The 27,618-nt window shown below is 37.9% G+C and overlaps 3 protein-coding genes and 1 non-coding gene across 13 annotated transcripts; 1 reads left to right on the top strand and 3 right to left on the bottom strand.

The window, feature by feature from the left end:
* Positions 1–504: 504 nt before the first annotated feature.
* LOC108511170 (uncharacterized) lies at positions 505–7,214 on the top strand. Its single transcript, XR_015967581.2, has 2 exons — positions 505–3,260; positions 3,344–7,214. It is a non-coding gene; the product is annotated as an uncharacterized LOC108511170 (transcript).
* A 1,525-nt stretch (positions 7,215–8,739) lies between these two features.
* Positions 8,740–13,993, bottom strand: LOC103703738 (isoflavone reductase-like protein). Its single transcript, XM_008786692.6, has 5 exons — positions 12,260–13,993; positions 11,992–12,126; positions 11,435–11,663; positions 10,091–10,294; positions 8,740–9,112 (listed from the first exon to the last, which is right to left on the bottom strand). Exons 1-5 carry the CDS (start codon positions 12,443–12,445, stop codon positions 8,943–8,945), a joined length of 924 nt encoding a protein of 307 aa, XP_008784914.3. The 5' UTR covers positions 12,446–13,993; the 3' UTR covers positions 8,740–8,942.
* Positions 13,994–14,150: 157 nt separating this feature from the next.
* LOC103703736 (NmrA-like negative transcriptional regulator family protein) lies at positions 14,151–18,796 on the bottom strand. Of its 9 annotated transcripts, none has more exons than XR_015967580.2 (7): positions 18,506–18,793; positions 18,067–18,201; positions 16,981–17,218; positions 16,575–16,778; positions 15,960–16,093; positions 15,445–15,505; positions 14,151–14,790 (listed from the first exon to the last, which is right to left on the bottom strand). XR_015967580.2 is itself a non-coding variant. In XM_088701922.2 (7 exons), the coding sequence occupies exons 1-7, from the start codon at positions 18,785–18,787 to the stop codon at positions 14,745–14,747; spliced, it is 1,104 nt and encodes a 367-aa protein (XP_088558048.1). In that variant the 5' UTR covers positions 18,788–18,794; the 3' UTR covers positions 14,495–14,744. The 9 variants fall into 9 exon arrangements, 8 of the variants coding, with proteins under 8 accessions (XP_088558049.1, XP_088558050.1, XP_088558051.1 ...); XM_088701922.2 differs by having other exon boundaries at positions 14,495–14,790; positions 15,956–16,093; positions 18,506–18,794; XM_088701923.2 differs by lacking the exon at positions 15,445–15,505 and having other exon boundaries at positions 14,151–14,457; positions 18,506–18,794.
* Positions 18,797–22,027: 3,231 nt separating this feature from the next.
* LOC103703735 (alpha/beta-Hydrolases superfamily protein) lies at positions 22,028–27,199 on the bottom strand. 2 transcript variants are annotated; one of them, XM_039127037.3, is made up of 7 exons: positions 26,961–27,199; positions 26,773–26,865; positions 25,747–25,885; positions 24,957–25,127; positions 23,311–23,554; positions 22,644–22,735; positions 22,028–22,472 (listed from the first exon to the last, which is right to left on the bottom strand). In XM_039127037.3, exons 1-7 carry the CDS (start codon positions 27,031–27,033, stop codon positions 22,199–22,201), a joined length of 1,086 nt encoding a protein of 361 aa, XP_038982965.1. In that variant the 5' UTR covers positions 27,034–27,199; the 3' UTR covers positions 22,028–22,198. The 2 variants fall into 2 exon arrangements, with proteins under 2 accessions (XP_038982965.1, XP_088558047.1); XM_088701921.2 differs by lacking the exon at positions 26,773–26,865 and having other exon boundaries at positions 26,961–27,167.
* Positions 27,200–27,618: the final 419 nt, after the last annotated feature.

The raw sequence follows: 27,618 nt of genomic DNA, 5'->3' as shown, positions 1-27,618 counted from the left end.
ATTTAGGTTTAAATATACGCTACTACCTTGTGGCACTTGCTCGCCTTATACATCTGATTCTTAATACCATTCTATTTATTTATTTATTTGGTAAAGCTTAAGAACTTTCTCTAGAGAGAGATAAACATAATGGGATTTTATCCTATTAAAAAGGGAATATATCTGGCTACAAAATGCATTTTGGCATGCATTGTCACTAAAAGATAAGCGTGGTAAATGATTCAAATTCTAGTGGTTTATATGCTGCTTCGGAGTAGTTTTTGGATGGTAGTTGATTAAATTTAGTGCTGTTGATGTTGTTACTGCTATTCTGCCGTTTCTTTCCCAGGTTTTGCAACTGTGCATTTTTCTTTCGACGTAAGTACGTAATCCTAACCCTTTATATTTAAATTGAATAGCTTTAAATGAATGACTGGATGACCAGTATTGTACAGGTCACCATAGTTGGTTCTATTGTACTTAAATCCAACATGTCCTTTTCAGATTCAACTCTCCTATCTTTTACGTCATTTTACCTCTCATGTTGGCAACTCCACCGTTGCCTCCCAGCTCCGCCTCCATCTCCCGGCACCCCCTCTGTCACGCCACCGTTACCTGCAGCCTCTCTCTCTTCTTTCTCCCCTCCATCTCTATCCCTCCCCTCATCTATCCTGGCTTCCATCGTCGGAATCTCGATCGACAATGCGGAAGCGGTCGTGGGGGCGCGCGGTTCATGGTGGCGATTCGAGATCCCTCGAAGAAGACCTGATGTTTGTCTCGGCACCTTCAACTCTGCCAAGCAAGCCACCCACGCCCTTCATGGCCCCAAGGCTAGGACCAATCTCCCCCTCAGTCTCAGCTCTCCACTCTGCCCCTCCTTACCCCCAAGCACCGTTGAGTCTTTCGGCTAGCCTCGGTTGTCAGTGTCACTGTTCCCGCTACAGTCCTGCTCTAACCTCCAGCGGCCGGCCAACCTATCGCGGCCCCTCAGTGTCCGCTCCGGTGACCAAGACTACCTCATGACTTCGGCTCCTCCTTCATCATCGACGACGGTCATGAGATCGCCTCTATCTACCAGCAACTGCTGCCTTTCGTTCTCAATCTCCTCCAGTCCCCCGTCGACAAATTCCATGCATGAAACCGTGCTCTACCTCCGGTGCTCAATCCCACGACCGAGAAGAGAGAAAGAAGAATCTATGACAGACGGGAGTAGGGGATGGGAGGGGTCCACGATCAACCATAGATAGTATTACCGGACGTACGTGCACGAGTCACAGAGGGGTTCAGAGTCGCGAGGGTAACAGGATGATGCTAGTTTTTCTTAAATTTTCTATTATAACCGTCCAAAACGGATGACTAAGGTTAGTCTTTAAAAAATGCACCCTAGGATCTCCCTTTTTTCTTTATTCCCTAAGACCGACAAATTTTTAAGACTTTTTTTTTTGTCCTTTCTTTTGGATCAAATAAGCGATTCTTGAGGCTTGGACGCAAGCCATTCGCATCATAAAAACTTGCCAGTTGTGTAGGAAAATCAATACAACTATGGTTGCAGGTGATCTAGTTTCGTCTTGTTTAGACGAGTGGTTTTACTGTGGAGGGATACAATTCCATGCAGAAGAATACGGGACCCTGAGCCCAAAAGCCAAGCGCAAGTTGTGATATTTTATTCTTTGCTTGCTTCCACCCAATTGCCAAGACAGCTAATTGCTACCAAAGCGTGCGACTGCACTTTTCTAAACGGTAAGTTCCCCCCCTTTTTTTTTTATTTGAGAAAAGATATTGGTAGATAGGAAAGTCCTAAGGGCCCGAGTTCCATGACCATCCAATGGATGGATCTTCTCTAGATATTCCTATTTGCACCTTTTAAACAAGAATCAATAGCTGCTGCTCTAAAGGTTCGTTTCCTTGCTCTGTTTATCTCCAGACAGCTACCAGCTCGTTCCTTGTAGCTAACGCTAGCCTATGTTATTTGGATCAACCAGTACCCCCTATAAAGTCTTGGAAAGTGACCAGTAGAACTTGTCGTGGAAGGCCTGTGTGTACAGTGTACTGCTTCTAGGTTAACATAAAGTAACTTTTCCTTAAAGGCCCTAATTATTTGTACATGGTGCAAATTTCTTTACTCGAGGGGTTGAGCCTCGAAGTACCTTTCATTCCTTCCTTTGATGAGTGTGGATTTTCCTAGAAGAACAAGAAAAGAAAGAAGAAAGAGTAGCTAGGTTATATAATGCAAAAAGAAATTGAAATAAACAGTGATTACTCTTACAAGTTACATGCGTAGCCAATGTTCTTAGATTTTAATATTGAATTCACTCAGAAATAAATTTTAATACTGAATCAGGACAAGTCCAGGTGCATTTCCTTATTGTAATGTTGAATCCATGAACTTATTGTAACGTGCAAAGCATATGAAGACAATATAGGTGCTTTCCGGCATATGTGTGGCCTCAAGAAGCCTCAGGATACATATTTAAACATTTTTATATAGGGAGGGGGAATCTGTTGATGTTTTATATTCCGATATAGTTAGTACTTGAAGGACCTTCACTAAAGATGCATGGTAAATTTCCTCCTCCTAAGCTTCAATGTTCTAACAATTACTATACATAATGCAATTATCTAAAATTGTGCTAAGTTGATGACATTTTTTTTTTTAATCAAGTAACTCGACCGTAATTGGCCATAATTCACCATCTCTTTTTTTTCTTTCTTTTATTTGATTCATTTTAGTTGTGCATGCTTGTGCTGAATTGGGCTAGGCAGCCGAGCACATGCCTTGGTTTCATTCAAAGTTCCACCAAACAGATGGTGAATAGCTTTAGGCGCAGATTCAACCCACCGCATGAGGAACAAAGAGGAAAAGGCCAACAGGAACGTGGGGTCCCCCTGAATCACGGTCCCTCGCCCTCAGCAACCCTTCACCTACTAATTAGCAAACAGCTCCTAACCAAACTATTAAAATTTCTGGCTCCTTAAAAAAAGCTATAAAAAAATGAGAGCAGTTCTCGACTTCTCGTTCCTATTCTTTTCCTCTTGTTTCTTCTCCTCTGCTCTATTGCCAGCTAATTTCATCTGTTGGTCTTCTCCTTGTTATTCCGTCTTCGTCTGTCCTCTTCCTCCATTGAGGGCTCTCCAAAAGCTCCTTCCTCTCTTCTAATATCACAAGGAGATGCCTCCCAGAGGCTATGTTTTGGTCTTTTTCTTCTGGGCTCTGCTCACCGTCATCACCCCAACTCTCATCTTTTGGTCAGCATCAGCCAAGCCCAATCTGGATTCTCAAGGTAAGAGGCTTTTTTAGCACTGGATTTTTCTTTTCTTTTAGATTCCTTTATATGATCTAAATTTTCCTCGTTTTATATGTTAGGAGAGTTTAGGAATGAAGTGAGGACCAGGAGAATGATGGGTTCTATAGAGAACGGCTACAAAAAGAATACTACTACTACTACTACTACTACAGCAACAACAACACAAGCACCCGCACAGGCACCGGGGCCGGCACCCATGACAGGGAATGAAACACGGAGGTAATATAGATTTTTAATGTATTTAAGTTTTTTTTTTATTTTCTTAGGAGGAAGGGGAGGATAGAAGAGGAGAGGTTGGTAGCAAATGGGTGTTATGATCAATTGGATTTCTTATTTTTGAGAGGGGTGGGTGGATCATTCCTCCCCCCCCCCCCCAAGTTTAGAGGGGGAGAGGGATTTGTTTTTCCCTGTAAACTTTCCATAGAATTGACTGATACAATTTTAATTTAATTCACATATTCTCTCTCTTTAATTGTAGAATGCACAAGTGGAATGTTAATTATATTCATATTTTCTCTTGCTGGAATACATATATAAGCCGGATATCATTCCAACGTAGATCGGTTGTTCAGTGAAATTTAATGATGGATGCTAGCTAAATGATATAATTATAAAAAGATAGGACAAAATCTACTAAAAGATGCATTATGATCGGATTAGATTTCCGATTTGACCAAAATTTTGAATCACTAATTCAACCAAATTATATATAATATTAAGCACTAGGCTTCTTATTTTGCAACATTGATATTATCGGAATGTGCTGAAATTATCAATACTTTTAAATACTTTATTTTTTGAATATTATAAAGAATAAACAAATTATTTATTTCTGATTTTGTGAAAAGGAAAGGCACTGAATTTTCAATGAAATAATTAATTATCAAAATATTAAATACCACGAGATATTTGAAATGGCCACACCCTTAATAGGCTAAACAAATGCATATATTAACACGTAAAAATTTATCAGAGCTGAGTTCCGCCACGGCGTTTAATTGGCTGGTAACACTCCTTGAGGGATTCAGTTTTTGTTATTTTTTAGTTCGGAATCGATGGGATGGATGATTGAATTTTTTAAATTTTTAAACAATCAACACAACTGATGGGATGGGTGACTGATTTTTAAATTTTTAAATAACCAACGGGATAGCCTGTTGATTTTTTTTCTTTTTCGGTTTTGTCCTCCTTCAAATCTATGGACGAGATGAGGAGAGAGAGGTCTGGGTAAAAATCTTTGGGTACGGTATCAAATTTTTCTTTTTCTGTGTTTTTGGGCAGAGTAAAAGCAGAAGTGGTGACAAGAGCTTTTTCTGTTTTGTTTTCATGAATAATAGGGTTGGACTCTAATCAATTTTCGGATTCACTAAAAAAAAAAAAAAAGTGGCGTTCCAATGTCAAAGGAACCGTCCCACTGACGTTGAGCTACCCGAAGAGGCTTTTCTTCTTCGATTTTTGGGCGAGGACTGCAAGGGCTCGTTTGATTCATAAGTTTTTATAAAAGTTATATCGGAATATATATAATATCTGAAAAAATAATTTTTATATATTTAATTGATTCAAAAAAATATAAACAAAATAATTTATATTTAGTTGAACATCTATGTTTTTTTAATATATAAAATAATTATTATGTACTTAATAAAAAAATTAGCTTGTTTTTTCTAAAAATTTGAGAGCATGTTAAAAAAAAAAATCATATTTTTTGAAAGTTCTTCCACCACGCCGGTGAAAACCTCTGAGACCATTGCCGACAGGCCTAGCCGAGAATTTCACCCTTTCTGAGGCCACAATTGTCGCCCCGCCCAAGCCCAAATTGCCTCCACCGCCTAAATCGGTGCCTTCACCTAGACCGTAACCACCGCCCAAACTACCGACGTGGCCCGCCTAAGCCACCGTGCCTGCCTTTTTTTTTTTTTTTTTTTTTGCTTAAGCGGGCTTTTCATACATCACGGGTACGATCCACTCCCTTCACCGTGATCATACCATCCACTCCCTCACTAGCATGGCTTGCTCGTAATGGCATGGAGAACAAGTCTTCAAAATAAGTACTGGTATCATGGCATACTCTCAGATATAAACCTTCTTGCCGTTTGATTTGTGGATTTGAGAGCCAATGCAATATGTGTTAAGTTGGAGTCGCATTTGTTAGGTGTATGGCATATGTGTATGCATACTATACCGTAGCCATGTCCCGGAGTGTTTGCCTCCGACTCCGGGAACAGTTGAAGTCCTTCTACCCATAAACAATAGAGGTTATATGCACATAAATAATAGAAAGAAGAGCTTTAGCATCGTCGGTAGCAGGGCATTAACTGATACGTGGTGAATGGTTGATTGTTCATTGATGGTGATGCTTGGTGCTTGGCTTTGAGTAATGATTTTCAAATTGGATGCAAGGGTGTGAGACTCGCAGTGATGCATCTTGTTCATGCCTTGAACTTCTCATCTTCCAGCTTATAGACTGCGGCTTTATTTTCTCTCATATCGTAATTCACCATGATATCCTTTGTTCCCTTCTTTTTTTTTTTCCTCAAAAAAAATAATTCTCAAAAAGTTCATCCAACATCCTATATTTATATAACATTATTATATTAACTATACAACTACTGAAGAGGCTTTAAACAGTATGAGAATCCGTGCGGTCTATATGAGGACCGTGCGGGCGTGTATTTAGTCATATATTAGTTATTTGCCGAATATATCTTGCGTACTTATAAATAATACTTTCTAGCTAGCCATTTTGGATAAGGTCCTGGACTGTTACAAACAGAGTTTCAAATTTCAAAATCAAAAGTCTGAGATTTGAAGACAATAGATACATAGGTGGATAGAAATTTCTCTCACATTTAGCAAAATTTAGAGAACATGTTCACCATCAAACAACTGCGAGCTCTGATCTGATACTTTTGATTCTAATCCAATATTGTGCAGCAAATGTTAAAAAATCAGAGAAAAAAGGTCAAGCAAGATTCCTCAGCTTCGCATGCATAAAATAGGATACACAAGGCCATGGATTTATTGCAAACTAAAATACAATATGATAGACCTTTACTTTAGCAAGGGAAGGTCATCATGCTCTGAAATGACTGATAATCCTGTGGAAAGTGAGCTGATGAAAGACTGTCTTGCAGAGTTTGTCTTTGGACAAGGCTTGGGTGGCATTTGCAAGCTATCCAGATCCCCTTGCAGCATCTCAATGACTTTGCCCATGGATGGGCGATCGGGCGACTTCATCTGAATGCACCATAAACCCTTGTCGAGCGAGTTGATCATGTATCCAAGGGGGGATAGTATATCTGGGCTCGAATTCTCCGCTCTTGGATCCACATCCCTTCTCCTCCCTGCCATCTCCATTAGTAACGTTCCACAACAACGAACATCAGATTTCTCAGATACGACCCCAACGTTCCTATTGTCCCCCTGGCAGCACTTACGGACACTAGGCATCATCCTTTCGATACAACTTTGCAGGCCCAAAATCTGGTATCATTGGCATGAAATTATGGTCTAGGAGGATGCTGTGGGGCTTGATGTCAAAGTGTAGAATTTGCATATCCCATCCCTGATGATTGATGCCTCAAGCTACTCCCAAGGCTATATCAGTGAGTTTATCCCGAGTGAAGGGACGATGACTTGTTTCATTTGAGGAGAAGATGTACTCATCAAGTGATCCATTAGGCATGTACTCATAGAGGAGAGCCCTCTTCAATCCCTCTAAGCAGAATCCAACGAGCTGCACATATGGTTCTCACCTTTTTCCAGGCTGCGTTTGGTTCATGGATTGAAAAATAGAATAGAAAAGAAAAGTTTATTCTTTTCCGGTAGGGCAGGAAAAAGATAAAAAAATGATAGAGCCTGGATAAAGTTATTCCAGTTCCTTCTTGAAATTCTTGATCTAGAAATAAACAGATTTGATGGGAATAATAACTATTCGTCCCAGTAAGAGCATTAAAACCCCTATCTCCTGTAAATATCTCCCCTTGTCAATACTGTCCTGCTTTCACTCTCTTCTCTCAATAAAAGTTCGGGGAAGTTCTTTATTTCCTCCATTTTTTCCTAAAGAAAACACCGGAATAAACTATTCCTCTCCTATGTTGCTTCGAATATGTCTGGTAGAAGCAAGATTCTTAATCCAAGCTTCATTTCTGCTTTGCTCTTGCACAATTGCAGCTTGTGTTAGGGATATCTATCAACTACCGCTTTATTTAGCACTTCCTCAAGGTTGCATTTGAAATTCATTGGTCTGTTGGCCACACTATTTGCTTCGCCGTGCACATTCTAATCCGATGCTGAGAAGCTCACCTCATTAATCAATTTATAACAGTATAGATATGATATTAAGATATCTATGCTGATATTAATATAAAATTAATTTTAATGCAGTGAACAGTGATTTGAACTACCTTTCTGAAAAAGAGGAAAAAGTAAAGTAACTTGAGCTAATAAGGAATCCGAGATCAAGACTCCTAGCCTCTCTCTAACCACAAGGTCTTTGCACCCATAGGCTTGGATATAGACATAGAAAGGCATTTATGCGAACACTAGATTTTGTAAGAGTTGCATGATGCCATTGAAGCATGATGAGTCATGCCGTGTATTTAGATTGCCATATTGTTGGCTTTCACAGCAAAAACTACATAAGATTGTTGTAGTGACCGTTATAAAAAGATATGTTGTTGACAAAACCTAGTTTACTAAATCTATAATGATGAAATATAAATTGCCATCGGATTTTTGTTACGGGAGTTGAAAGCCATGTAGAAGGGTTTGTCTAGCAACCTAATCCTATAATAAACACCGTAACTCCTAACTTTATTGATGAAATTAGTGACAAGAAGGTTAAAATAAATCCCAAAACTTACTCAATTTTTTTTCATAATTTAACAGCTTAAATTATTCACTGCTATTTATTTGTGAAGCAGAGGCAGAGCCAGAATTTCAGCTAAGAGGAGCAATAGTAATAACTAATGATCTATAATTTAATTTCAGAAATTTAAGAAAATAAAATAATTTTACAAATCTTTTTAAATCCATTTTCTTGAGCAGAAAATAAGTGCACAAATTACAAATAAGGTATATAAAACAATCTATATTTCCTAGTTTCCTGATGAAGCATCCAGAAAACAAAGTATAAGTACCTCTAGTTCAAAACTAGTATCCAAGGTTCAAAGTAGAACTTTCTTCAAATCCCATATACGAACACTACACTCTGTTATTTGGCTCCTATGATTTAAGATACGACTCAAGCTATTTGCATTAAGGTAGACAGACTCCTGGCACAACATAACTAATTAGTGCCAACCAACAAGACAAGACAAAATTACTTGCTATTCCCATGATGCACCTATATGAGGCCCCAAATACATTCATATAGCCATATTACCCACTACATGAACAAAACAGCATGACAAGAGAGAGCAAGTGTGGCACTAGTTTTCGGCATGCATCAAGGTAGATAACTTGGGCAAATAGATTAGATGTTTAGCTTGAAAATTTGCAACTTTGAGGTCAATTATTTAAGCCCAACAAACCTCTTACTGAATTTACAAACACATAGATGTCACTTACATATATGAAAGATATTACATTACTTAAATTGAAAGATGCAAACAGGCCAATTCCTCAACTCAAAAGCAACTTGCATGTTTTGGGGGTTCACTGGATAACACGGTTAAGATACTCTTGAACGCTGGTGTATTTGACATCAGGATAGAGCTCAGAAGCATCCACACCAATTGATGGTTCAATTTCAATGTTAGCAGTGTCTCCTTTCACAAACACCAAGTAGTTGACTGCCAGCAGAATGTTGAATGGGAATGGAGACTCTGCAATGAAAAATAAAGCAAAGATAGTTAAAAAAGGAAAAATGATTGTAAAATCAGTTCATGTGGCAAAAAAAAAATAACTAAAAATTAAAATAATAATAATAATAATCATCTCCTTTTAGAATTTTATTTAAAAGATCATGTTTGCAAGAATATATACACAAAAATCATTTTTTGACTACCGTTTTCTTGGTGGAGATCACTTGACTCTTGTTCGGTAATATTGATGATGAAAAAGGGCAGCGTTCTATCGGTTATTGCATTTCTTTGGTTACATAAACTGGTTCTCTACAAGGCTACTTTGGCTACTGAGCATTAAATCTCAAAAGCGTAAGCACTTAAGAACAAGTTAACAAAATATATGGGTCTTAAACACCCATCAAGATGCATGTCTTTTTGAGAGATACAGACTATTAAGTAATATCTTAGGCGAACCTAGCAGCGTCAAATCCTAAATTGTTTGTGTCCATGTGTGTGCATTCCTTTAGCACATTATTTTCTGCCTAGTTTTCCATATATATGGGCACAATGCTATTTTTTATATTTGCTCATAGAATCTTGTTGCCTGTGCTGCATCTGCCATTCAGCTTTTATAACAAACACGTCTCATCTTCAGCATATATCTAAAAGCTTGTCTATCAGATGGAAGGTTCTATGTACATGCTAGAAGAGTGAATTTGTGCTCGATGTAGCTAATACATGCTAAGTTAAATGTCATATCCTTTTATTATGGAAATTTAAAATATCTTATGCATCAATCATTGTGAACTAGCATTTCTAGAAGATAATAATCATGTAATTGTAATGACCAGCAATGGTGGGTGACATGTAAATTGAAAGCAGAAGAACATAGGCCGACTTATTGAGTCCATGATTTATAATGGTATTATATAAATTATTGGTTTAAATAACGATGCTTTATGCATGCAAAATTCTGAAGGAAGCTGGCATTTGAAACTATCGAAAGTTTCGACTCACCCTGGATCTTCTTCAAGACCTCTTCTTCCGGAAGGTAAATCTTCTCCAATGTCTTGCCGGTCTTCCTTTCCCAGAGGGAGACAAGCTCGTTAAAGGAGTAGATGTTGGCAGGAGGTTGCACGTACAAAATCTTGTTCAAAGTCCTTGGGTCATCTACAGCTTTGATGGTATATGCGGCGATATCTTCTTCACAAACGAAAATAGCTGAACATAAACCCAGATATGACGAGAAGAACGTTAGAGAGCATTGCCTTTAAAATATGAGCATCTTTCTTCTTCTTTTTTTTTAAATTTTTCTCCAGATCTCGAGCTTCTTTGATTGGTATGGTGCACATGGTGTAGGGTATAATTTCTCTTTCTAGAAAAGCCTAAATTGGGTCTAGGTTTAAGAGAATATGTCTAGATTTTTTAGATAATTTTTCGTGGCCGAATTAGATTCTGTCCCTATATGCCAGATCCTGACCTGATTTTGTCGGCTGAGTGCGGGTCTTAGACCAATATCTATAACGGACACATGGGTCTGATCTACTCCAAACTTCTAGGGCTCGTTTGGTTCGCGGAAAAAGGAGGAAAAGTATGGTCAATGGAAAAATAAAGAGATGCCTCTTGTTTGGTTGAAGTTTTCAAAAGATAGAGACGGAAAAGTTGTATTTTCGTGGAAATATGATTCCCATATTTCATGGAAAAGTCTTTTTCATGAGAAATATGAAAAAGTTACTTTTCCATGAGCCGAGAATCAAAATATTTTTTTTTTTTTTTCAAAAAAGCCCTTCAGCATTAAAAGGTATTAAAGACCTAATTTTTATTAAGAGTATAATGGGAATTACACATAACTTTTCCAGAAAAGTGGAAGATTAACCAAACATAAGCACTCTGAAAATCTGTCACTTTTTCATAATCAACCAAACATAGCAAAAGTATTTTTTCAGGCATTCTCTTCCTAGGAATCTGCTTCTCAGAAATTATATTTCTATGAGAGAAAATGCTTTCCGAGAATCAAACGAGCCCATGAGGTGAATTGAGTCTAAAACTAGTTGATTATAGGTCATGAAACTACCATTAGTTTTGTGCATGGGTTTGCATGATCGCATCCTTGTTCTTGCACAGAATTCCATATTTATGCACCTAGTGCGTTGATGAACCTCATGAGGTTGCACGAATCATAGGGCAACTGGATCTGTTCCACGGTTCAGATGGATCCAATGATCATGGTAACTCCCTCACCGCATGCTAGATTAGAGTTGATAAATTCAGATGGAACACTAGATCGATCTATGTACCGATGTGACATGCATTGTTCGACATAAATCGCGTCCGATCTAACAAATTAGGAAGATAGATTACCTTTCGGATTTCCGTCGCCTAATATTACAACTTTGTCTTTTGGAGGCTCTGGCTGAGCTAGTGTTGGAAGAAAGTATCCGGCGAAGCAGTTGCTGCACACGATGGTGTAAGGGATCCCTTCCGCCTCAATGACCCGCCGAATCTGAGCCTTGAGTTGGAACACCGACGTCGCCGGCTCCACTTTGTGTATGCGGTCGACGTCTAAACCAAACTCGGAGGGCAAGAACCTCTGCAAAACACCATTATTTCATGATTCACGAACATGAATTAGCCAGGTAATTAATCTTATTTAACAAAGACCGTTTACGTCCTAAATGTCAAACTTAACTGTAAAAAAATATAAAATATGTAAATAAACCTACCTCATTCTACTTTTTGGGACAATTGAATTATAATTTATCCTTTGCTCGACCCTACCAACCATTTTCCAAAGTTTAAAAAGTAAACGAACGGTCCCGCACACGTCAGATAATGATGGATAGGGCCATCGATTTGATACAGAATAAATAATAATTCTCTACCAGATCCGAGACACACACACACAGAGAGAGAGAGACCTTAATCGTTCCGACTTCTTTAATGGCAGCAATGATCTTAAGCTGCTCAATCGCCTGCGGTGGGCCGACCGTTGAGATTACGACGTCCACTTGTTTAATGGCCTCCACCAAGCTCCCGTGGTCATTTAAATCCCCCTAAAACATTGTTACCGCATCAATGTGATGGCGAGAAGCAAGCAAAATCTTAACAAAAGTTTTGTTCTGAGTCCAATCTTCCGGAATTATTAGTGTTCAAGGTACAAAATAAAGAAAATATGTAGTTAATTACTTTGAGGATGGTGACGCCGGAGTTCTTGAAAGTCTCCAAGAGTTGGGCCTTGGCTGGGTCGGAGGGGGCGGTATTTCTCACCAGGGCGAAGGTGGGGTGACCGGACCGCGCGCTAGCTCCGACGACGAACTTACCGAGGTACCCAGTCCCTCCGATGATCAGAATCCTGCTCTTCTCCCCTGCCATCTGGACCGTCGGATGATCGAGGGCAAAAGCTATTACGTTGCTCCGCCGGTGCAAGCGGGACGAGGGAACCCTTCGAGACGGCCGCGATCGGCGGCGTCCGATCGCTCCGCTTTTATATCGGCGGAGTCGGTGTGCGGTCACCGTCGCGTAAACTTTACGATTAGCTTTTTTTCGCGTTGGAGGGTGCGAGATTTGGGACAGCAGCTCAGCTCGGGACCCGGGTTAGTTGGCTTACCTACTAGAAGGTGGGATTCAGCGTATCAGGTTGAAGATGGAACGCCATAGCTAGCAGATGATATTTTGGCATGTAGCTCCTTATGCTGTTTCTTTCTCTATGATTATCTAATGAGGTTACGTGTCGGCTTCTAGTTTGGGGCAGTTATCTGTGCGGTGTGATGGAATCTCAGGTCAGGTATACACTTATATAAAAGGACGGTACTGGCGCACCTACCGCACTCTTAAGTTGCCGCATCCAACTGCTGACAAGCGCGTGCTATTGAAAACTAAAAAAGAAAGGGTACGGTTGAGGGTCGAGGATCAAAATACAGTTTTAAAGGTGGTTTATGATCATGATTAAGATTTTCTCTGTTTAATATTGTTTTTAGCCGCTGCTCTATTTGACAAAGACTACAAAGTGAAGTGAAAAAAAGAAAAGAAAGATAAATTAAAGTGAATGCGTTTAATACAGCTTATGGATATAAAATTATCTTCGAAATTCGGTAGGGGAATAAACTGCTAAACAATCTGACCATTAGTTAAAATAACAGGAAAGATTTATGGCGCGGATGATTGATAGAATGAGCCATCCTACATTCATACAACAACCAGAAGACTCTTCATATCACTACGAGTTAATCCTATGTGGAGCTTACATTCTTTTCTAGTCGATCATTGTTTCAAGTCTTTATGGAGTTTGCTAAAGCAGGCTTTTTAAAGTAAAGGGTCTCCATATTTTATATCTAAAGTACTTCACTTGATCTTTTTTGCAATCGTAAGCTTTCACGGTATTTATCATGCACTTCTTGGATATGAGACTCTTGAAGAATGTTTTCTATTTTTCGGTTGTGTATAGGAAGATAGAAATAAAATTTAATTTTGGATGATCCAAAAGTAAAAGATTGAGAAACTCAAAATTGCTATGCTCGAACAATTTGGGGACAGACATTTTTGTGATAACTCTACTATCAGTTTTACGTCAATCAATAGATGGAATAACTGTCGATCCGTAAATTTTCTATAGACTATGGATGGAGATTGAGAAAAGTTAGGCAAACTTGATAACTAGATTGAAACTTGACAGTAGACTTCACCCACTTGCATCCATTTTCATGACATGGTCATGCAGACATATCACAAAACTTCCAAGTCAGCATAGGAGTTGTAGGAAAGCAATGAGCCCTTAGGCCATCGAAGATACGACCACTCTAAGAAGGTACACATGTTGATGGCCAACCATTGTGATTGCTAATGCACCTAGGTTTCAACAAGAGTAGGGTTTGGAGGATAGAGATGGGGGTTCTGATATTAAGGTTTGCCTTCTAGCTTCTATTTTGGAATGGCATTGGCTGGAGAAGGGAGGTTGGCCGAATGGGTTGTCCTGTCTCTATTCACACTTTATTCTTATTATTTTTCCCCTCATCAGATCATTTTTATGAAGATTTTTCAGGAAAATAGGTCAAGTTTATCACTTCGATTATTTCCAGGATTTTGCAGGACAAAATCAGTATATTATGGAATTAGCAAACAGCTTGACGTTACATTTGATTCTTTCCGGCCTCCAGCTTGGTAGCAAAAACTGTTCACACTCTCACACCAGCGCCGGTGCCTTGAAATGTCTCCAAATGAAGCTCCTTTGGAGAGGAGAGAATTGGACCTGGAGCTTAGGTCGGGACTCGGAGGGACGGACAGAAAGGAAGAGAGACGGCAGCTCTCCAATTCGATCAACTAACGAGCGTTCTCCATCAATCAAGCTCGGCGCCCCTCTTACAGTGCTCCCGTCCATCCAATGGCGTCTGCAACTACCGAGAGTTCTCAGTCAAGCTATAATCGTGAGCGATAATGTTGCTTCCTCCCGTGTCTCGTAATTTTGACGTATTCAAACTAACAAGGGAGATGATGGATAGATTCTACCACCACCTCAAAAGAGAGAGAGAGATTCTGCCACCAATGCATGGTGACCCAGAAATTCACTGCTCATTCCACTACATTTTACTGCATGGTTTCTTTTTAAAGTTGTCAAGATAAATCGTTTTCATTCTCACAGTATCCTAATTACTTTCGACTCTTCTCTTTTCTCGCTTCAGCTTCTCAGATTCCTGCTGTTCATCTTATATCCTTTATTGAAACTGCAAGGCAAACTAAATATTAGCACTAAATTCTTTCAGGTTATTGCTGCTCGGGTGCCTGAATCATCCATACAATTGTTTTGGTTTTGTGAAGATGGAGATTACAATTTCATGTGCATAAGTGTCTTAATTGTACAATTTGGCAAGTCTTTTAAGTTGTGGTAGTATCAGTATCGGTTTGAATGAAATTCTGCTGGTGGCAAGTTGTTTCTTTGGATGACCTAAGGGCTGTGCTGACTTCCAAAGCATTATCCGGATGTGCAACTTTTTCAACCAGTTGGCCAAAAATGTTGGAGGGGAGTCCCTTCTGTCGATAAGGCAAAACCTACTTCGGTATTGGAAACATTATCTGGATGATTAGCTTTTGTTTATTTTGGCTTCTTTCCTACTAAAATAATTTAAATAATCATGACAAACAAACCAGTTTCATTATTGTAGCTACTAAGGATCATTTTCAGTTTTGGGTTTTCCTTAACTTCTTTAGGATCTGAGATCAGCATTTTGGGCAATGCAAACTTTGAAGGCATGGTACCTTTTGGTCTGTTGAGAGAAACAGTTGTTCAACAAATGAGTGTAATAATTATTTATCGTCTTTTGCAACAGAAAAGTTGATAAAATATACCTACCAATGTTATTGCAACATCAAGTCACTACCTGAAGGGACTCCCCTCCCTGGTGTCCTTGGTGACTGCCGATATCCTGTCTCGGCCTAAACCTGCAAACCTCACTCAATTGAATCACAATGGGAGGGAGCTTATCTAAGCAAAGAAGGAAAGTGTCGAGATGGTGACAGCTCTAATTGGAACAATGTTGCAGATATCCCTGAAGAGTCTTCAGATAAATTGCAATCAAGCACTACTGCAGGCGGCCAAGAACATGCTACCAGCAGACAGCCTTATATCCAGTTCCAGTATTTGTTGGGGAAGGGATACTTATGGTTAATCCTATCTTAGAGACAGGGTTCTCGGAAACAAAATCTTATCTTAGCGACAGAAATAATTATACATTTAGAGTTCCCAAAAACAAGAATGTAACCTATAAAATTATGAAAAATGGTGCATTCATGGTAAAGTACAGTACACTAAGAGATAAGAAAGAGTGAGATCACCAGAATAATTCCAATTTTGATTAGAGTTTTCTTACAAGAGAGAATCCAAATACTCACTCACAGTGGTGTATTTCACGTGTGGATATAGTTTGCTTCCATCCAAGCCAGATGAGTCGATGCTAAAGTATGTGTGATCACCCTTTATGAAAGCAGAATATATAAAAATGAAATCCCTGTTGCCTGGAAATGGTGTCTCTGCAATTTAAAACAGTCGTATCACCATACAACAAAACAGTAAAACATGTCTTGGCAGGAGAAAAAAGAACAACCGAATCATTTATAAAGATGAGTTGACATATTGCAGTCTACTGCTATTCGAAGTTTCTTGAAGATTAACACCTGATGCATGATCTATTTTATAAGTAGGAGCAAAAGAAATAGTGAAATCATTTATAAAGATAGGTCGGCATGCTGCAAGCTTGCAGAGAAGCTATATTGTAAGTATTCTTGCACATCAATGTATCATTTATGATCTGTTTTATATAAATATATAATGCTCTTGTGGCTAATTTTAGATTTAAGAATCCTCAGCGCTTTCTTTTATGAGATGAACAAAAACAAGTAATAGACTAAAACTTTTGCTTCTATTTTTCTGTTATGGATGTCAATAAGAAGATGTTACATACTCATCAAAACCATTGGCCATATGCAGCAAGTAACAATGTTTTTAACATACCATGAATGATTCTAAGGAGTTGCTCCTCTGGTATATAAACCTTCTCAAGAATCTTTCCGCTTTTCATCTCCCACATCTCAACCAATTCATTCATTGAATAGACGTTACCTGGGGGTCTCAAATATAATACCATATTTAATGTCCTTGGATCATCTATGGTACAGATTGTGAAGGTGGCAACATCAACATCCATTAAAGAGACAGCTGCAGAGAACATTGCCACTAAAAGTATTAATATAAGATAGAGCATCCAATCACCATAACCCAATTCATGGAAAGAAATACAAACGGAAGCCAGTAATACTCCAAGAAAGCCAAATACAACTAGAAGAGTATATGTAAAATAGAGAAACTATGTTTCACGGCTATTAAAGGTAATATTAAGCATTAAGATTTGTCAAGTGACCTTTAACATTCCCGTCGCCAAAGATCTTTATTTCGTCTCTTGGAGGAGTGTTTAGACCTGGTTGCACAAGCGAAGGAAGCAAGTACCTCATCAGGAAATTGCAAGAAATGTAGGTGTAAGGAATGCCTTCATTCTCTATACAACGTCGAATTTCAATTTTCTCCTTATAATGGCCATGGTCCATGCCAAGGATTTGAACTTTATTAGGATCGGCTCCAAATTCAGATGGAACAAACCTCTGCAGCCATTTGGAGTGAATTCAGTAATAAAGACACAATAAGTTGCAGGACAATGTTTGCACGCCATTTCTCTTGACAAAAAATGGAAGATAATGAAGCTGTTTCATTAACCAATTATAGGAGGTAAAAAGGTGTGGGTAATTACAGTCAGACTGATGATCCAAAGTCTTAATGCAGAAAAAACCTTTTAAACAATTAATATCACAATGCAATAAACATTACCAACAAATTAGTCGTGTAAGCTCATGTTTATTGTTTCGGCAAGAACATAATTGTGTTACTCTGCCCCTCCTTCCATCAAGGAATTTATATAAACAAAAAGGAGAAAGTAATTTATGCTTGTCAGCATAAGGAACTTATACGTTCATCAACGAAGCCATAGTTATACCAGAAAAGCCTTGTGAGAAATAACTGCATTCAGCCACAGAAGCCCCCAACTACTTTCATACTATTCCAAGGAAGCATGTTCATACACCTGCCTGTTTTATATTTTTATTGAGTTATTGCAAATTCCATACCCCTACCCCCCTCCCCCACCCAAAAAAAAAAAACTCCATTTCATTTCTTGTTCCTAAAGACGTTGTATAGAAGCAATCGATTCATATTTGGAGATTTCCATTGACACAATGAATGAGTTTTGTCGATCATCTGTAAGTGAACAGTTAATTGTGTTCAACCAAATTCATGCTCTGTGCTGGGGTACTTCCATCATAAGTTTTACTTTAGAAGTTCGTTGACGTAGAAACATACTCAGTCAGAAAGGCCTCAAGGACCGAACAAAGAGTTGCTAGAGCAAGATGAAGATAAATTTTCTCATAGGTATTAAACAAATTGCAAAATTTTTCACCTTGATGCACCCTGCCTCTTTTATAGCTCGAATAAGAAGCTTTTGATCCAGCGTTTGCTTTGATGGCACCGCACATATTACAACATCTACTTGCTTGACAGCTTCAAGAAGACTTGGAAAGTCTTGTAAAGAACCCTAAATCAATTAAACATATTAACGAATAAGCAAAGCAAAGGATCCTAAGTCATAACTAACACGAAATCAACCGTGTATGTAGGAAAAAGGCTAATTTTTAGAGACCAACTACCAAAATCAGCATTTCTTTTCCCTTCGAATTATGACATACATATTATTTTGACGGGCTAAGAAGGATTTCATCAAGCGAACAGAGCAGTTAAGTCCTTTGATCCAGCGAGACATTTTAGCCATCAACATGAGCACATTTTCTTAGATGGAATACAGAGGGACAGAGAGAGAGAGAGAGAGAGAGAGAGAATACCTTGAGGAGAGTGACGCCGTCGGCGGCGAAGGAGCGGAGGAGGAGAGACTTTTGTGGGTCGGAGAAGGCAGGCTCCCGAACGAGGGCGAAGGTGGGGTGGCCCGCCGCAAGGCTGGCCCTCACCAGCTCCCGCCCTAGAGTCCCCGTCGCCCCGATCACCAGGATCCGGCTCTTGCTCCCTCTCTCCATCGCCATGGCCGTCGTCCAAAAAGCTCTCAAGTCCCAGATATCGCTCGAGAAAATGTCAAGGCCAGCGTCTCGCTCTCTTTCACCTCCATCCATTTGGGCATCATAAATAGATATATCGCGTCGTGTCGGCTTGTGGGCTAACGCCGACCCAACCCAACCCAACCCAATATGGGTTAGAGTGGTGTTGGGCTGGGCTCGTCAGGGTTAAATAGGATAGATCAAGTTGTATAGCCGTACAGGCAATTTAACATTGTTAAAAAGTTTGGATATTTTGTCTTAGATTAGTTAGTGAGGTGGTTGAGATTTCATTTGAATTCACTTACACAATTATAACACCTAAAATAAATTTTAATTTTTATAAATTTTTACATGAACATAAGTATACATTTATTTATTTATTTATCATATTTAGCAGTGTTGAACAGGGTTCAGATTGGACTGAAGTTAGAGTTGGTTGTTGAGTACAAGCTCAAATCTCATTCAACCCTATTTGTAGCTGGACTGAGATTCTTTAGTGCTTTCTCTGCCCAAGTTCGCAAAATCTCTATGTATTCGACTCAACAGGGGATCGAGCTGATCAGGTTTGCTTGAGTCCATGCCAAGCTGCCTTATGGGATAATGAGAATTAATAGGTGCAACTATATAGTTGTATTTCAAGATAAGCATCTTGATTTTTCTTAATTTGTGTACTTCAAATTTGGCAAATTACAACCGGAATCAACTTTTAGTAGTTTATCAAGGCAATAAGCTGGCCATTTAACATGTAACAAATCATACAACCTCTCTAGAGATATTTAGTTTTTAAAAACCAGCATATAGATACATACAATGCATGTTTAGTGAATGAGAACAAATTATTTAAAATAATAAGTAATATTAAATATATAAAGAAACACAGAAAATTAAAATGAGAGATGGATTTTGGTTGGGAATAATAATTTTGATAGAGAGGGATAAAGAGACAAAGGAGAATTTAGATTTAGCATGATATTTCTGTAAGCATTAATATCAACAAAAACTTAATTCATAATGCACAAGGAATTTTAGTACATTTATTATGGAGGTGATTGACGTAATTCTACATTTGATTGGATCGAAAAAATAGAAGAGAAAATAAAAGAGACAAGAAAGAAGAGGTCTAATAGCTATCAGCCTGTTTATAGGTTTTGCAAGTTGAGAAATCCTGCTAAAAAAGAAACCTTTTATCCAATTTGCTACCTCAGATATTATTTATATGAAGATACTAAGAACTACACCACTTAATTCAACAAAATCATATAGGGCTCGTTTGGTTCGCAGGAAGCATTTTCCTTTCTAAGAATATGATTCCTGGGAAACAAATTCCTAGGAAGAGAATGCCTAGGAAAATACTTTTGGCATGTTTGGTTGACCATGGGAAAGTGACAAATTTCCAAGGTGATTATGTTTGGTTGGCCATCCACTTTCCTAGGAAAGTTATATATAATTCCTATTATGCCCTTAATAAAAATTAGATTTTTAATGCCTCTTTAATGCTTCTTTAATGCTGAAGTTACTTTTTGGGAAAAAGTAAAAATGGAGTGATTCCCGCCTCATGGGAAAGTAACTTTCCCATGTTTCTCATGGGAAAGACTTTCCCATGAAATGTGGGAATCACATTCCCATGGGAATACAACTTTTCCTTCTCTCTCCTTTGAAAACTCCAACCAAACAAGAGGCATCTCATTACTTTCCCGTTGACCACACTTTCCCCCCTTCTTTTCCCGCGAACCAAACGAGCCCATAAGCATTCTAAAGAAGACATGTTTTCTAAACATGTACTTGCTAATGACTGAGGAAAAAAAAAGAACAAATATAGACAGATCTGGAAATGCCAACAAGCTGATCTTCTGAATTGTCCCCCAGAAGTGAGCTCGAGTGACTCCAGCTTATAGTCTGAATAAATGTGTGTGTGTGTGTGTTTGTTTCGGTAGCAACAAATGCATGTTATAGGTCACTTTTTCAGTGACTTTGATTCTTCAACTTCATTCAACTTGCATTGATTGCTACCTGTAGATTTCTCCCAAAATCTTGGTAATTGTGTCATGTCATTTCATTGGTTTTAATCTTTGAGAATGTTTGCCTAACTTTGCACGACACATGATGCTTCTAATGATGTTAATCTTCACATCGTCTATATATTCCTTTCCTCTTTTGTCTATACCTATTGAAAAGAGGTGAATACAATTTTTTTCCCTTTATGAATAATCAAAATTTTTGAATCCTCTTGTATTGTTAGTTTGTGCAAACAAATTACAGAAACATGACTTATGAATAACTTTGTTCAGACAAAAGATCGCTTCTTTTGGCTCTAGACTCGACTCTTCAAGATGCAGATTAAAAATATTTTATTATTGCATTGATATTCTCTGGATTAACAAGAAAAAAGATAATTGTATTTAGTAGTGGTAGAGTGGTATTTAAGGGTAGCAGCGCATGCTCCAATATTAACAAAGCATCAAATTTAATTGACTTCAAGGAGTATCAAAAATACACAATTAACAGTCAGAAGTCAATGTGCCGTGTCTCTTAAAGATGGTATTTATTTATTTATAATAGTAGCATCGTCTTGTCCAACTTGAAAGAATAGTTGTCATTGTTCATTAACATCAAACCACCAAAATTTCTATCAAATTAAAACAAATTAAATATAACACCAAACGAAAGTATAAACAATCAAAAAGGATCAATTATATTATTTGGGAGGAAATTTGGGGTAAAGGTATGTAAACAAGAGCATCATCCTACTAACATTGTAGAGGTACCGAAGGACCCAAGGGAACGAAAAAAAAAAATCTGAGCAACAAAATAATAAAAAAAAAACAGAAATTGGTGAACTCAAAGTCTGTATCATTTCTTTTTTTCAAAATCCTCCAATATCTTAAATATTATAATATTATAATATATTGATTTATTTTATTGTGATAGAAATATTTTTTTTGATCATTTTTGATGTTTGTAAGAAAGTTGGTTTTATATTAGTTCCTATCATAAAAAGAGGACTGCATCTACACAGCGAGCACATGACTCCATACTGAATGCATGACCGTCAAGCTCAAGTATATGGCATGTATGTATAAAGAATATTATTAGATAACCATGTTATGAACACCTATCTATAGTCTATATCTATAACAAATTGCCAGGCAATTTCATAAAACATGCCATGTCAATAGTTCAAGCCAGAATATAATATCTTGGACAGTTGGACCACACCCAACTCATGGTAATAATGTTGATAGGGCCACGAAAGCATAGCATCAGGTAAAATCGATTTTTGCTAGCACAAGGGAAATGCCAGGAACAGAACTCCCATCGCAAAGTAGACTCCAATTTTACAAAAGCTTGTTTATTTACAAAAGTTGATTTGAGTGCAACTGCTAATGTTTCAAATCATTTTCAGAGCATTTGAAGAATACTGTAACGGACAATCCTCTGCATGGCATAAATCAGGTAGTATAGCGGATGAGATTAAAAATGGAATAACTACAATGCCTGGAGGCTGGCTTCAAGCTGCAATGAAGATAACCAATCCAGTAAAGCACTATTGACAAGCTCTGGGACCTCATCATGTGGACAATGCCCTGCCTGCAAATTGACAATAACTGTATTTGGATAGAACTCCTTAATTCGGACTGCTTTGGCAGGCCCGACCCAGGGATCCAAATCACCCCATAATAGTAACAACGGGCATGACAGCTTGCTGAGGATGCTGTCCAGAGTGTACTTGCTCTGATTCGTCATAAATTTCGTCATCAATCTACAACAAGAATAAAACTGGGTAACTATTTTTTTTAGTTTTTCCTTTTCTACAAATTAAGTAATCGACACCAAAAATTCATGCTTCCATTGGAAGTTTTGAACATCAACATCTGCTATTCTACCAGCTATGAACTTGAAAATTGGACTACTATATGTTTAATGTCATCACCTGTAATAAACTTCGCCTGCATTGGGATCTCCTGCTGGTCTGATTATCGATTCCACGAGATAATCATCCACATTAGATGCATTTATATATACCTGAATTATTGGATAACATGCTCATCTAGGAAATGCCAAAAAGTGCAATAAACAACAGATAGAAACAGAATACTGTAGTCATAGACAACAACTAAATATTCATAACCATTTTAGGAAGCCCATATTCCATTGGCCATGGACCAAGAAGGTTATAAAGAGTTGTTGAAGAACAATTTGATTCGAAACTATGGATGATAAACAAGCATGACAACATGACCATAGAGGTGAAGAAAGATCCCTTCAGAAAATACTTGTTTCAGAAGGAAACATATCCTTCCAGACATTTCAGTAGGAATTTATAACCAGCTTCTTGCAGTGATAAAAATTGCCGGACTCGACTAGCCACATAACCTCTAGGATTAGGCACTTTTCCATTGGTCTTCTCCTGACAGAACCCTACTTGTCAAGGCCTGGGCCCTGTCAGGCACCGACCAGTAGAAAGCATTGCATCCTACATTGGAAGTGACTCCAGAGTCCAAACAGCACTGCTTCTTAAATTAGATATTCTAGTAATTTTTGCATGTCAATTAGAACGAAAAGAATGATCCACAAATTTAGTTAAAAAATCAACGTACACTTTTCAAGACTTTTTCAACACGAGCAGGTTGCTTTGCTTGCCAGAATAGAAACCCAAGAACGATACGCTGGAAAACTTCCTTCAGTGGGTTGACGATGAACTTCTTTATGACTGTTTCTTCATCGCTGCTATTAGATTGTCCATTCGGGTTCCCGAATTGTCCAGCAGAATTTAATAGTGCAACTCCAAGAACTTGCTGAGGTAAATATGCTGCAGTTATCAAAGCTGTAAATCCTCCAAGACTGAGAAGCAAGTGCAGGTTAAAAGTCAGCTCTTCCCAAAACTACTCTCATAATGGTCATCAATGAATAAACAGAAAGTCAAGATTAGGGATTCCATGGGAAGAAAAAAAAATGAAATCTCTTTTCATGTTGATATAACAAATATAGTCATAAAAAATTGCTATTTGCCTCGTATTAGAAGATTGTTTGCAGGGCCATGATATTTAAAGTAACAGAAGTAGAAAAATGTTGGTGCTGTTCAAGTAAATAAACTGTCCTTGCAAGCTGCGAGGATGTTTCATTCTTTTTTTTTCTTCTTTTGTCTGCGCCTCACAATGGTTTTCCAACTGATCATAGCTAAAGCCTTTAAAACCAGCTTCAGTGTTAAGTGTGCTCTTCAATGCATAGCAGTCTGGATCACGATTATATCCTTGGATATTGTGATCCAATTGAATAAGACCACAAATTGGTTGAGGAAAAGGAAGATATTACTGAGAAAATTTTACTATAGTTGCTTTTCATGGATTGGCAAAAATAGGAAAACTAACCTAAACAATATAGCATATACATTGATGGAAAGCTCAGATTGAAGGACGATCGAGAGGTGGGGGAAGGGGGGCTAATGTGGTTGTGCAACTTGGGTTGTACATAGAAGACCAAATACTAAAATCCTTCCATTTACTGATTTCTTCATGGGCTACATGATCATAATTCCTAATACCCCCTAACTATAAAAGAAGCAAAGAGATAAACCACTGAAATAATCTTATAGTCTACTAATGGGAAATTAGATGTATCTAAAAGTTATATAAGTTAAAGGAACACTGAGTAAGCAACTAAGAGCTGAATGTACTAAAGCAGGGAGGGTCTTGGATAAGTATGACCAAACCAAACAGGGACCAAACAGAGGAGGATCAGTTAGTGCTTATTGCCAGGGAAGTGGAAATTAACTACTAAACAAAGAGTGGCCGTGGAATGTGGATATCTTCACATATCAAGATCTCTCAAGCATGATGAAAGAAAGATACATGGGAAACACTGCATATATGAAGGTGAGGAAAGATTTGTTAATATAGACATCCAAATCAGCCTCGCATGAGCTATTAACCAATGCTAGATCTCTATATAAGCTTCTGTTGATACATAAGGTACACTTGGCCATATCGATATACACTGAATTGGAAGCCAAAGGATTATGCATTTAAAAATGTTAGGCAGTCATAGGTAATGGACCTTTTTGTTGGGTGCACATGGACTACTTACCAGACTAGATAGCAATATGAACCACATTTGCTACTTAATAAGATGAAGCAAGGAGTTACAATTGATCTGAAGACCACTTATCCGATGATGCTTAGAAAGCAAGCTGTATATATGGTCACATCAAAACTAAAAGAAAAGTGCCATCTTAATATTACATTACCTGTTTCCCACTAAGACTGCTGGTTCTTTTACAATCTCTTTCATGAAATCAGATACCTGGTCCCTCCATATTATTGCATCATACTCAATGATAGCCTTCTCACTCCATCCAAACCCTAGCAAATCTATGGCATAGACCTTATACTTCTTTGCCAACTCCGGTATATTATATCTGCAAAAGGAGTAATGAAAGAATTTCACCATATTGGTCCAAACAACAATCTATAACTGACAGTATGATGTGTTGAAGTAGACCAATTCAACATTTGTTATAACGTTCACGTAGGAAATTATGTGGAGATACAGTATTTATTACCAAAAGCAAAGTCTAATATCCTTAGATTTTGTATATTTTAATAGTAGAATGTTGTTCGCAATACTCAAGAACATGAAAATAGAAAAGAGAAAATATAGAAGAAATTGCCAATTAGAAAGTAAAATCGTAATTCATAACCTTTCAAGTATAGATATAGATCAATTCATATTACCACATGCATGAATTTAATTATTAATGGTCCAAACAACAGAATGCAAACGATTGCACCCTGATATATAGGCACCAAAAACCAGAATTTGGAGAAACTCTATCAAGTGCAAGTACTATGCTCCCATTCTGAGCAATAAATTTTGAATTTAAAGTGACAAATCATGATCCACTGCTCACAGAACACTGTATTCAAATTCTTTGATCAACAAGAAAATTGTGCTTTTGAAAATTTGAAATCAAATTCTTATTGCAGGTTCATACATGCCAGTTGTTCCAAGTAAAAAGAGGATAAGAATTAGCTAACCTCCAATGAAATGCTGAAGCACCAAATCCATGTATAAGTACAACCGGGTGCCCATGTCCTTGTTCTATATAGTGTATCTTGCGACCTTTCCATGTCCAAAAATTATAGCCTTCTGGCTTGAAAGCTAACTGATCCATTCCTAGAAATACAAAAACGAATATAAAGATAAACTCTATGGTAGAATTCCATCACCGAATAAGTTTTAGTGATTGAATATAGAAATAAAAAAATTTCATGCGTATAATAAAGATCGACTCTGAGATAAAACCTTTTTATGCGTACAAGTTGAGATTTGCCACATAAAACTGCTTCTCTTTGTCATTCAATATTCAAACATCTTCCAAAAAGAATCTGAAATTGATTGAATAACCTAAAAGTAATTCTAGATAATGAAAGACATGCACAAGAATGACACTAGGGTACAAACCGGACTATCAGATCTTCCCCAAAATTACAACGGTCACTCTAGATTAATGCATTCTGAGTTTACTAGAATCTTAAAAAGGTTTCAACTAAAAAACTCATGAAAAGACGTAGATAAAGTTCCTGGCAAAAATTATCATGATATATCACAATGTCGAATTATTTTTCATAGTCATCAAAATTAAAGTAGGAGCTAAATAATCAATAATTATCAGTTTATAGTCAATTTTTTAGCCAACTAACCCTTAGCAATGCATAATCATAGTGGACAAGTGCGTATGTTCTACATCATGGTGATTGGCGACTTTTGGATACACACATAGAATCGGAGGCTTTCTTCACCTCTATCCTTTACTGGGTGTGACAAAACTAACCGCAGCAAATATGTTATTCCTTGTGAACAAATCCAACATTGTGTGTGTGTGTGGGGGGGGGGGGGGGGGGGGGGGGACAAAAAATATAAATATACAAAAGGATTGTTCAATAATCTTTCTCCTTCCAGCGGACATTCTTGATGAAATTCCCCACATAAATAATCCATATTATTAGAACATTACAACATATAAACACTCAAAATGAACGTAAAGCTACTCAAAATCGGACCTTGAACCGGATGGGTGCTCAATAAAGAACCGAAGACCGAGAAGGCGATCCCTTTCGACACCAGATTTCTTCTCAGAATACCGCATTTACTTCCTTTCCACAAAAAAAAGACAAAAAAAAAAAAAAATCCAGTCCAAATAGTAAAGAATTGAACGAAGATTTGAACCGACTGGGGATTTAAGGCTGACCATTGAGACGCCGGTTGCCGGATTTGAAGAAATCTTTGACAACGGAGGGTGATGGAGCGAAGGAAGCAGACATCGAAACCCTAGAGTAACAATATTTAGGAAAACAAAACCATAAAAAGCTGCGAGCTTGGACGAGCAGTGAAGACTGAAGACACGAGACACGGGCTCTCTCGCCGCTCGTTTGGTTGGCGGGCGTTTGGATCTGTGGCACTTTTTAAGCCAACCAGAATTGTGGAATTGAGTTGACGAGAGAAGCGGGCTGGCAAATTATAAGTGAATCCGCATGTGCCCGTCTAATGTACCTGTTTTATTTTTTGGGTGGATGTGCTAATCCTCTCGTAAATTAGCAATTAAGGGACACGAGCTTGGGTGAGGACCTTAGACGACGGCCTCAGTCACCTAAAAATTGAGTCGGCCCTAATAAGAAAGAATTTACTTATTTCTTTTTTTTTTTTTCCTATCATGCCCCGTTGCTGTCCTATAAACATGTTGAAAAAATTTAGTATTATTTTTTACTGGTTGGCTTTGTGGGTAGGCCTCTCTACTCGCGTACGTATGTGTGTATATATATATATATATATTAATTTACCTCTTCATTCGGTCAAATGGTCTACTCTTCTAAAATATTATTTTATTTGAATCTTCTTTTTGAAAACCA

Source organism: Phoenix dactylifera, chromosome 7, assembly GCF_051530095.1.
Source record: "Phoenix dactylifera cultivar Ajwa chromosome 7, Ajwa_hap1_PhDact_Kaust_v1.1, whole genome shotgun sequence".
Classification (NCBI taxonomy): domain Eukaryota; kingdom Viridiplantae; phylum Streptophyta; class Magnoliopsida; order Arecales; family Arecaceae; genus Phoenix; species Phoenix dactylifera.
Note: the sequence above shows the minus strand (reverse complement) of the source record. Positions and strands in the feature narration are given on the sequence as shown.